General features: G+C 40.3%; 1 protein-coding gene across 1 annotated transcript in view; it reads right to left on the reverse strand.

The window, feature by feature from the left end:
- Positions 1-10,616, reverse strand: part of LIPA (lipase A, lysosomal acid type) — a 13,664-nt gene extending 3,048 nt beyond the window's left edge. The window contains 8 exon segments of the mRNA XM_003208027.4: positions 1,511-1,582; positions 2,982-3,128; positions 4,581-4,675; positions 4,678-4,716; positions 5,291-5,400; positions 5,762-5,960; positions 9,278-9,398; positions 10,416-10,616. Coding sequence (XP_003208075.4) covers positions 1,511-1,582; positions 2,982-3,128; positions 4,581-4,675; positions 4,678-4,716; positions 5,291-5,400; positions 5,762-5,960; positions 9,278-9,398; positions 10,416-10,520 — 888 coding nt within the window. The 5' untranslated portion in view covers positions 10,521-10,616.
- Positions 10,617-10,622: the final 6 nt, after the last annotated feature.

The raw sequence follows: 10,622 nt of genomic DNA on the forward strand, positions 1-10,622 counted from the left end.
AAAAAAGACTATCTGCTGGAGAACTGGCAAAGGCAGATCACACACAAGACACTGAAATGCCAAGTACTAACAAGGACAAGGATCACTGCTTTGCCACACGTCTTGGGAGTTGGAAACATTAAGATGCAATAGCAACAGACCACAGACTGTCATAACGACAGAAGGAAAGACTAAGAAAAACAGTTTTCAGTATCCAAAGCCAGGATGTGACAACTTTATGCTTACTTCTGAAATGATTGCATAGTTGTCTAAACGTACCAGGTCTGCTCCAAAAGTAATGCCCCTATATTATTATTTTGAGCCACAGTGTCAGAGTCAGGTGGTACAGAAGCAGAGGTTGAACCCTTCCACCAGTATTCTATTACTGTTTGTTGCCGAGAGACAGATGGCAACAGAGGGGCAGTCTGACACAATGGCACCTGAAGCAAAGATGTATCACTGAATTCCTCCACGCAGAAAAAAAATGGCACCTATTGACATCCCTTGATGCTTGCTGAATGTTTCTGGAGACCAAACAGTGGATGTGAACACAGTGAGGCAGTTGGGTGGCACATTTTAGCAGTGACAGCAACAGTGTGTCACCTCCACTAGTACAGACGTTTACAAATGCAGTATGCATGCTCTTGTTAATTGCTGGCAAAAATGCATAGCTAATGGTGGTGACTATGTTGGAAAATAGCTGAGAATTTGCTCTATCAGATAGTGTTATTGTACTTCTTGCATCTTTTGTCATTTCCATGGAAATAAGTAGAAGGTATTACCTTCACGGCAACCTACATGAATACAGTAGTGAACCTTTATTATGAAGTCCACTCTGATTTAACATCATTTCCCCTCTCTGGAAAAAAAAAAAAAAAAGTGTTCACAGATTTCCTTCTGTTCAACACTCAACCACTGTATACAGTGCAACAGATCACTTCTGAATGGATGAACAAGTCCAGCTACAAGATCAAACACAGCAATGATCACTGCTTCCATGACAGTCTCCTCTTGTTTGCCAGCATATAGCTGGGCCTGCTGAGCAGCACAGCAGCATCATAGGCATGAAGTAACTGTGCTCTAAGGTGAAGTACAAAATATACTTAAAAAAAACAACAAAAAACAACCCAACCATAAAATAAAACCAAACAATATAGTTGAATATAAAGCCAGCTGCTCTTCCCTGGTTAAAAATATAACTTCTAGTCAAAACAAGGCTTGTTGAAAGGCAAGCAAATATTTGTTACAGCATCTCCCTGAGTTAAGTCATTCCACTTGTATTGTTTATTGGCCTAAACTGCTTAACATCAGCATACTTTTACTGAGATAGGGAAGAGGGCTCATCACCATAAGGTCAATATCAAAGCAGCTGCAGTGAACAGCTGCTGTTCTGACTATTAACAGTTCCATAATTTCATAAAGGCTATGCTGCATACCTACATAGAAATTTTATTCCACTTAAATATCAGGGGGTGTCAGTATTCCACAGGCAAGCTAGAGTCATGAACACTTTAGATTCTGAAAACTCTACCTGGCTCCAGTGGATCATGTTTTGTACAGATGTCCCTGCAGGGCAATGCGATGAGTACACATCCACACGGCTCTGCAACAAGATAGTTAACACAATTTACACTTCACAGCACAAAGATTCTACCTATTATTGCTTCTGGAACAACTAACGCAAAATTGACAATTCTTCTTAGAACTACTCTTAAAAAAAAAGAAATTAAAGAAAACACCAAGCACCATACAAACAGGTGAGGTAAAAGTTTCATATGTACTGCAATTGACTGCATAATTTAACTCATTTTTAAACGTAATATTGACATACCTAATTATTCTTATATAGCTAGAGCACCTTTCAAAAAATGCTATAATTGTAAGAGTTGGGAACACATTAAATATTTACATGGACCTTCAGAGAAAAATCAGAGTTACTCACATCTAAATGAGTACCTGTCAATTAACAATGACTCAAAGCATCATACACCTTCAGTTTAAAAGTATACTATATCCAGGGGAAACTAAGTATCCTGAAATTAAAAATATACAGTTTTAATGCTGACAAATACATATGTCTTGGGCAAGAAAATATAAAAAAACTGCACCCTGGAGTTGACATACAAAGTGCATTTTCCACACACGGTGAGCGGTGACAAAAGTAACACTAATTCCATCTCACTCCAACCAAAGACATCCTCTGCCTCCTTCTACCGATGGGTAATCTGATACCAGCTTCTGCTGCTGTCAAGGACATAGAAGCATTTAAAAAGGAGAACAAAAAAAAATACACACCAATTGCTGTTAACTAAATAAGATGGAAGTTTTCACTGAGATGGTTATTAGGTGCTGGCAGGGGCTGCCCAGAGAATGAATGCCCCATCCCTGGGGGTGTTCAAGACCAGGTTGGATGGGTCCCTGGGCAGCCTGATCTAGTGACTAGCCTGATTCAGTGGTTACTTCAGTCCCCCCCTGCAGCAGGGGGACTGGAACTAGATGCTCTTTGAGGTCCCTTCCAAGCCAAGCCATTCTATGATACTATGAACAAAAAGTTATACGGACAAGCCCTGTGCAACTAGGACCAGAGATGAAGTCATCAGCAGGGATGGACATTGGCCCCAGAGAAAACAACTGCACATGTCCACCAAGAGACCAGAAAACTTCAGTAGTATCACTGAAAGTGGTAGAAAGTGATACCTTTATTCCTCTCATCTTTTGAAGTTGAATGACATTCCTGCTCCATCACATTCATTTCTTTTACCTACTGCTCCAAAATTCCTAAAATAGTTTATTTTAGCTTCTCAGTACCTTTTAAAAAAGATAAATTCTATCCATTCCAACTGGACAATTACATCTACACCAAGCAAATATATACATCTTCGCTTCGCATAACAAAGGCATTATTTTTTAATTACATGTAAAGAACAATTGGTACAGCAAAACAGTCAATATCGTGTTAAGAGTTTGCAATAACTTCACTGTTAAAAGACATCAAAACATACCATATTCAAGTTTCTCTCATTAAAGCCACACAGAAGAAAGAATACATTGCCACAAAGGTCATCAAGTATTCTGTGGGTGCAAACATGGGTAGCAAGCCACTTCAGCCAAAAATTCTGAGGAAGGAATTGCTTCTTTCCAAACAAGTTCTACAAGATAACAAACATAGCACAGACATGTAACCGAACTGAATCACCTGGTTTTAGTTTTAATACTAAAAAATCCTTAGGGTAATTATTTCCATTTGCACTGGTGACAGTAAGTTATATTAAAAAACGAAACAAAACAAAACAAAAAAAACACACACAAAAAACCCTACCTCCTTATCAACCTTGTTTACAGTCCTATGGGAAGGTCAGAGTTAGTGCTTCTGCTACAAACAATGCAGTGAATTACCACCCACAAAACGTATGTGGGATTTGGGACAATGATGGAATTGCAAGTCTCCTCTCAAATTCAATTCATTTTTAAATTCAATATTTTTACAGGAGTACTATAGAGTTTCTTGTTATCAGAATCATTTAAGGCTAAGCTGCACCTGCTAATGTGAAATGGCCTTGTACTTTTATGACTCAAAGACAGGAATTTGCAAGAAAAACAAGCTGCATGAGCTGTTGTGGATACTTCCTCTTGTTAGTTCCAAAATTTTAAAGTGGCCCACTCAGTACTTCCTTAGAAAGTGATACAGCGTTTTTAAGAATGTGACTGACCCACAAGTTTGTGGCTCTCATGTATTTGTGCAATCCAGTTTTTTTGTTGTTGTTGTTTTTTGTTTTTTGGTTTTTTTTTGTCAAGTCACCATGAGAGTCAAGCACAACACAAGCATCTGCACAGGGCACTGATCAGCTACTCCTTCTCACATAAAGTTCATCACGATTGTTAGTACCACTTATACGCTAGCTGCTTTTGGTGCAGGAAACTAATAACGCATACAAGGATGCACTAAACCGGTACAAGGTTTTATCTCCAAGGACAACCAGGTGTGCATGGGAATCGCCACAGGTGGTATAAAGAAGTGATCATTAAAAATGACACACAGGAGGGTGTTCACAATGTTTGACTCCAAGCGCTGACTGCAGCCTGCCAGTCCGCCTACATTCCCTTTACTGTTAATGGTGGAAGATAAACTCTAGAAGATGACTAATAACATCTAAATAAAGCTGCTGCACATCATCACCCTCTGATGGATCTTCCTCCTGTACTTAATAGTTATTGTGAAATAAATCTGTTAAAGTTCATGACAATTCAAGAAGTATACTATGTATAGCTATCACATGACTCTCCTATAACAGAAGAGCTGTTATATTATTCCTTTAGCCTAAATTCCAGAAATATAACACCAAAACAAGCATTATTTTATTCCACCTAAGATGTTTTACTTGTAAGGTACACAATATCACCAATGCAAACTATATCATTAGACAGTAGTAAAACCAGAGAAGTCACTGCTGACTTGTAGAGCATTACTGTGGAAAAACTGGCCCAGTGTTCCTGTGGAACATGCTAATCTCTAATCCACAGCTATTAACATTCTTTGTTATACTGTTTTCAGCCAGAGACACTCTTCCTTTGGCTTAAAATATGAACATGAAAAAACAAACCTTGATAAGTAGATCAGGAAACGCTCCCAACTTTGTCAGAGGGCTAGTGGCAAACTTGACTGTAGCTACTGGTGCCAAGGCAAAGAACATTTTTATTTTTTGGCCAGCTTTGGCAAAGTTGAAAAAGCAATGAAAGCTGCAAATAATAAAAGAATAATTAACAAACATCATCACTGAAACACAACAGACAAGAATTTCATGTGGAGGTGATTTTACAAAATCTAAGATGTGTGCAAAAGCTTTTAGATCAATAGTGTGACTATTTTCTGTAAGATCAGAAGGATTTCTTCTCTTCTGAAAATAAAAAGTTGGTGCTGAGTAACTCAATATTCTTCTTTTTATTTGCAGGTCTAAAAGCACTTGATGCAGGCCTTCCATACAGTAAATATTCCAGAAATGGCAGATTTATTCTACATCTATCTAATGATTCTACATTATTATGTGTAGCTTATCAAAATACATATTTCAGTAGGAACTGTACTGAATCTGTAACTTCATTTTCTCATTTCAACAGCTTCCCACTTAAAGTAAGAACAGAAACATTAATCATTTTCTTCTTAATGATGAATATTTCAGGAAGCAGTCAAAAAACAGATGCTACAGATTTTTTAAAATCTTAAAAAAAAAATATCATTAAACCATACACATAGAATTTGTCATCATTTCAAACACAGCATTTTCTACTGAATGCATCTTCTCTTCTCACATACCCATGGTGGTGCCCTGTGAATGGCCAACATAAAATAGTTGTTCCTGGCCAGTTTTCTTCAAAATGAAGTCCACAGAAGCTGGAATGTCATATTTAGCCATTTCATCAAAGCTACAAAGCAAAGACAAAATTATCAGAGTGCAATGGTTGCAATAGAGCTTTACTGTATTGAAGACCAACTGTCTGGACATAAAGAAAAGCTTTCTTTGGAAGAAACTGTACACTCTAGTGCTGTCATCATACCAAGAACTGCTGAAAGCAATTTACTGTCCTACTGACCATCTATGAAAGCCATCTCAGGACACAACGCTGACCATAAAACTTCCCTTTATTTCCTCTACATATGTGTCAGGGCACCAACAGAAAGAAAGCATCTTGTACATCCACATCGCAACTGAAACGGCGTGACAGGAAAAGACAGAAACCTGTTCACAAATGGGCACGCTTAGTTTGTCTACAAAGATGAGGATACCTAAAAATCCAGAACTCTTCTTGCTTCACTGTGAAGTGTATATGTTTCCTGGACCAGGTGTTCCCTCTGCTGTTTCCCAGCCATACATCATAGCCTGCGTCTGCTAGCATAAAGCCAAGGCTGTTGTAATCCAAGTTTGTGATCCAGTTGGTGCCATCAGCAAGCAAACCATGCTGCAAAAACACAGCAGGCCTTGGACCTGAAAAACAAAGCATTTATCATAGACTTTCAATTCCATGTTAACAGGAAGCTAAGAAAAATTCAGGTGAATGACAAAGTCTGCTTCAGTTTCTAACTTGGAATATTTCAACTACGAAGCTTAGCAGTACCAATATTGGCCCCAACCAATATCTTTTTGTTACCAAAGCTCTTGGCAGAACCGAAAGAACAATGTGGGTAGACAATTAGGAAGCTTAAGTTTCAAAGGCCTTTCTTCCCTTAATGTAAGTGGCTAAAGTACCACAGAGAATATCCACATGAAATTTAGGAAACTTCTCTCCTGACATCCTACCCTAAAACAGAAAATGACTCCCTTATTCCTGCTTTAATAACTGAAATCCGAGACATGGTAATTTTATCTCAATGCCAGAAATTACTCAGGAATTTAACTTCCTCCAATGATACATCGTTCTACAACAGTCCCAAGTTCACACAGTACTTTCTCCATTGATAAAGTGGACTTAGATCTTTCAGTAGAAACAGTCACAACCAGGTTGTGTTCAGAAAGGTTTGCTATGAGTTCCATAAAGCCAAATCAGCAGTATTTCTCTCCTTGACAGTCTTTTTGTCTGGGAAGGGGGAGCTTTCTGGTGCCTGTTTTTCCCCATTTCATTTAAAAAATAAAAACATTGTGACATAGTGCCCATGCCAAAAAAATAAATCTCCAGCAATGCCAAACAAGCACCCAGGACAGTACAATTCCCACACTAATGTTTTCTATACTGCAGTGATAGTTCATCTCTTTCCGCGTGCAGGATTTTTATGCCTCACATTAAATCTGCTTTCAGTAATGATTAATTCTAGCTTTGTACTTTCTTTTCTTTTACTAAACTCAGATGAACCAACATTTTCTTTTTTTTTTTTTAATTAACATAGAAAGGTGGAAGCTGTTCAAATCCTTCAATGCTTTAATTCTGTCCTCCTGTTAACCACCAGTTTCAGAACTTCTGCCAGTTCCGTTTTCACTTCCTGAAGCACGTGACTTGTGCAATCACAAGACAAACTGACTTCAACAATAATAATTTTTAATCACCTTTGGTCCTAAAAATCCAAAAAGGGAATAAGAAGGGTGGAAACTTAAAAATACCTTTTCCTGTACATAACATTTTGTTCTAATCACACACAACCCCAATTCCAACTGGAAGATACACTTAGAAATATAATCCCTCTTACATTCTTTTACTGTCACATCAACAACTCCTTTCAGTAAAACAGTTAAAACTTCAATAAATCTATACGTGGCCTAAATAAAGTTATTGAAAATATAAATCTGTCCAAAAGAAAGAAGAACTTATTTCAGTGCCATTCTTACCTATGCAATGCAGTTATCTAAGATTTTTAGTTACTACTAAAAATGAAAATCATTGATTTTGGTTTTTTTATGCTCTCCATTCCCCCCCTTTTTTTTTTCTCCTTTTTTTTTTTAAGCAGAGGAACTGTAGGTTTGTTCCAAAACATCATGTGATCCATAACTCCAAGGGATCCTATTCACATTAAGCAGGTATTGCAAAAGAATTATATACGCTAAGTCAGCAGTAACACATCATTCGTATCTTTCTGGGAAAAGATACCAAGTCTATAAAAACTTAAGATCAACATGAACTTTGAGATCTTCATTCTTCTAAGAGATCATACTTCCCCAAATGTGCTCAGTAATCCTTGTTTTTAAAATTAAAGCACTTTGCAAAACATGAACTTGGGATAGAGGATGTGGCAAGGGGAATGTGGAGAATTCCCACACATCGGGAAACTTCTGTTTGCTTATGTCATAGATGAAAAATTTATGAAAATTGCCATGTTCCAGGCAGCTTTTTCCTGTGGTTTCTCTAAAACTTCAGTACAAAGACACCTGCCAGCTTTGACTGGCTTCACGCACACACTGATCTTTACACACCAACCTTGTGAAAGACAGTGCATGGTGCAAACACCCCAACGCCTGCAGAACCAGCAGGTGAGACTGCTGCCTGGCCTTTAGAAGAGGAGAGGCATTTCCCATAGTCTTGTTTGCACCCACAGCTAAAGGACAATCAATTATTTATTATTTAAATGCCCTTTTTTTTTTTTTTACCTCTCATTGCAAATTTTTTCAGTCGCAAAGGTTCTGAGATAGTCTTTAGGATAGATGCAGTCTGTATGCAAACTAGCTGCTTTTGACAACACATGCAGTTGTCAGTATGACCTTTTCTAAGGGGTGGTGGTATAACCAGTACCAAATTCAGTGACTGCTATTCAGACGCACTTATTTCTGCACACAGAGCAAGACAACAATCCAAAAGCCATCCATCTCTCTTCCTCCACATTTTAGAGCATTCCATCATTCAGTTGCTGCAAAAACCTTTGCTCATACTGCTCCCATAAGTCTCAGCTTATACTTCATTTCTATCACCTGAGCACCCCCTGCACTCCTTCCATGGCTTTAAGCAATCTTATAAACTGTAAAGATTACTGTGAAAGAGTTGTCTGGTGGTTTATGCCAACCACCCTCCCTGTTCTCCATCACATCACATCCATAAAACAAGCTGGTCTGAGCTCACTCCTGCCAATAATCTGCTACATATTCTCATTGCACTATATTTTAAATGTATTCTACTCAAGATGCTCTGAAGTGATTTTCTCTCATTACAATATCTTCCAATTTAAGCAGCTACGTATACAAAATGACACCACAACAGCAGGACTTGTTCTAGCTTGTAACTTGCTGCAAAGGCAGATTCAGTGGTTACAACGAGCAAAATGATTCTTCCCCATTGCCCCAGAAATCAGGAAGTAATTATGTAGTGAAGTTCCCAATGGGAACTCTTATAGTTCAGTTGTATTTCACAAGAAGAGGAATACAAGTCGTGCCTACTTCCGAAAAATATTCAGGCACTTTGAACAAAATACTTTTTAATAAGATTTTTTTTCCAATGTGGTTTGAAACAGTGCTACAATGGTACAGTCAAACTCTTTTCAGGACACTAAATTAATATTTAAAAATGTCTTAGCCCTATTTTCTCCCTGCCAGAAGATCTGGGCCTCTCAGACCATCAAAAACCAAACAATAAAGGGACTGCATTAGTGTCACAAAATGGAAATGCCAGGAATAGGCAGCTTTCTAACTCCTTCACCCTTCCCTCACTGAAGTCAGTCTAAATGCACCTGAGCCATTCTGGCCATGACATTCAGCAGTCACAGGTTACAGTTTGTAATCTTCTGAGTGATTGTAGGAGCAGAAGTTCCGTCAAACTTTTTTCTTTTTTATAAAGCATAGAACTTTTCCACGCTTTACCGTTTTTTCCAAGTGGAAATAAATCTTACCTTTGCTCTGTCCCAGATCTTTTCTTCCATAAGGAATTCTGTTAACAGAAAGAATGTACCCATCTTCTGTTATCACTTCATACTCCTCACTGGGGTATCCCCTGAACGTGATAATTTGACTCTGAAGAAACAGAAGAAAGAAACTTGGAGCAACTCCCAGCCTGCTTAATTCCTTAACACGCTCAGAGAACCCCAGGCTCCTTCCCAACAGCAAGGTGAAATTACAGGATGCAGCAGGAGTATGCCATAGCCATCCCTCCACCCACCACAGACAGGTTTCTTCTGAGACCTACGCCAGGCAGGAGCCTGCCGGAGTACAAGCATTAACCCAGGGACCTGGGAGAACTTACTCGCACTGTCCCCCTGCACTGTCACAGCTTTGTTATAGTGCAAAAGATTGCAGCATCGAAAAGGGGATTTTTGAAACAGGGCAAAGCTCTGAGACAGAAATGGTAGGCAAAAAGTGACATTTCAACCTTGGTCATTCCCTGATTCTATGATTTTCTCTCAAGAAAAATAGCATCTTCCAAAAACAAACAAGCACTGCAACACCTGGTACCACAGCAGCATGCAGAGGATTAGAAGGAAGGAAGAAGCCTGCGTGGGCACTGGCACAGGTGCTGCAGGGCAGTGTCACAGCACAGAGCCTGGAGTTCATGCAACGCTCAGACACCGGCGTTGGTTCTGAGAGATGCTGCATGGAGCCAGGAGCAGCGCGCTGCTCGCGGGACACTTCCAACCCGGGGCATTCTACAAAGAGTTCACCTCTCTTCGGAAGGGAAGGACAGAACAGGAAGGCAAGCAGCCGTCGCTGCAACTACGGGAAGACGGCACGAGCATTATGTACATTATAGAACACGCTCTTTTCTAGCAAAACCCACACAGCTAGCTCAGAAGTCAAAGAGAGATCGACTGCAGGCATCAGGGGCCGAAGCAGGATTCGAAGGAGAGATGCAGGGCACCGGGGCTGGCAATAGCCGATGCCACCGTCCCGGAACCATACGGCACAACACACCTCTGAGCTGGCACCGCCGCCGTACAGAGGCTGCAGCCCCAGCAGCGCTGCCGGCCCAGTTCTCCCCCGAGCTACAAACCGCCCCGCTCCAGCGGCGTTCCCCCGCCCCGCGCCACAACTCACGATGTTCATGTTCGTCTCGGGGTCCACGTTCCTTCTCCCGACAGCGAACGCGCACGGAACGACGACGCCGTACAGCACCACGGCGGCAGGCAGCAGGCCCCGCATCCTGCCAGGCTGGGGGAGGCCCGACGCCGAGACAGCCGTGTAAGAAAACGGCCCCGCGCGGGCTTATGTTCCTCCTCCGCCGAGCCCCGCGGCCGGCACGGG

This window comes from Meleagris gallopavo, chromosome 8 (assembly GCF_000146605.3).
Source record: "Meleagris gallopavo isolate NT-WF06-2002-E0010 breed Aviagen turkey brand Nicholas breeding stock chromosome 8, Turkey_5.1, whole genome shotgun sequence".
Classification (NCBI taxonomy): domain Eukaryota; kingdom Metazoa; phylum Chordata; class Aves; order Galliformes; family Phasianidae; genus Meleagris; species Meleagris gallopavo.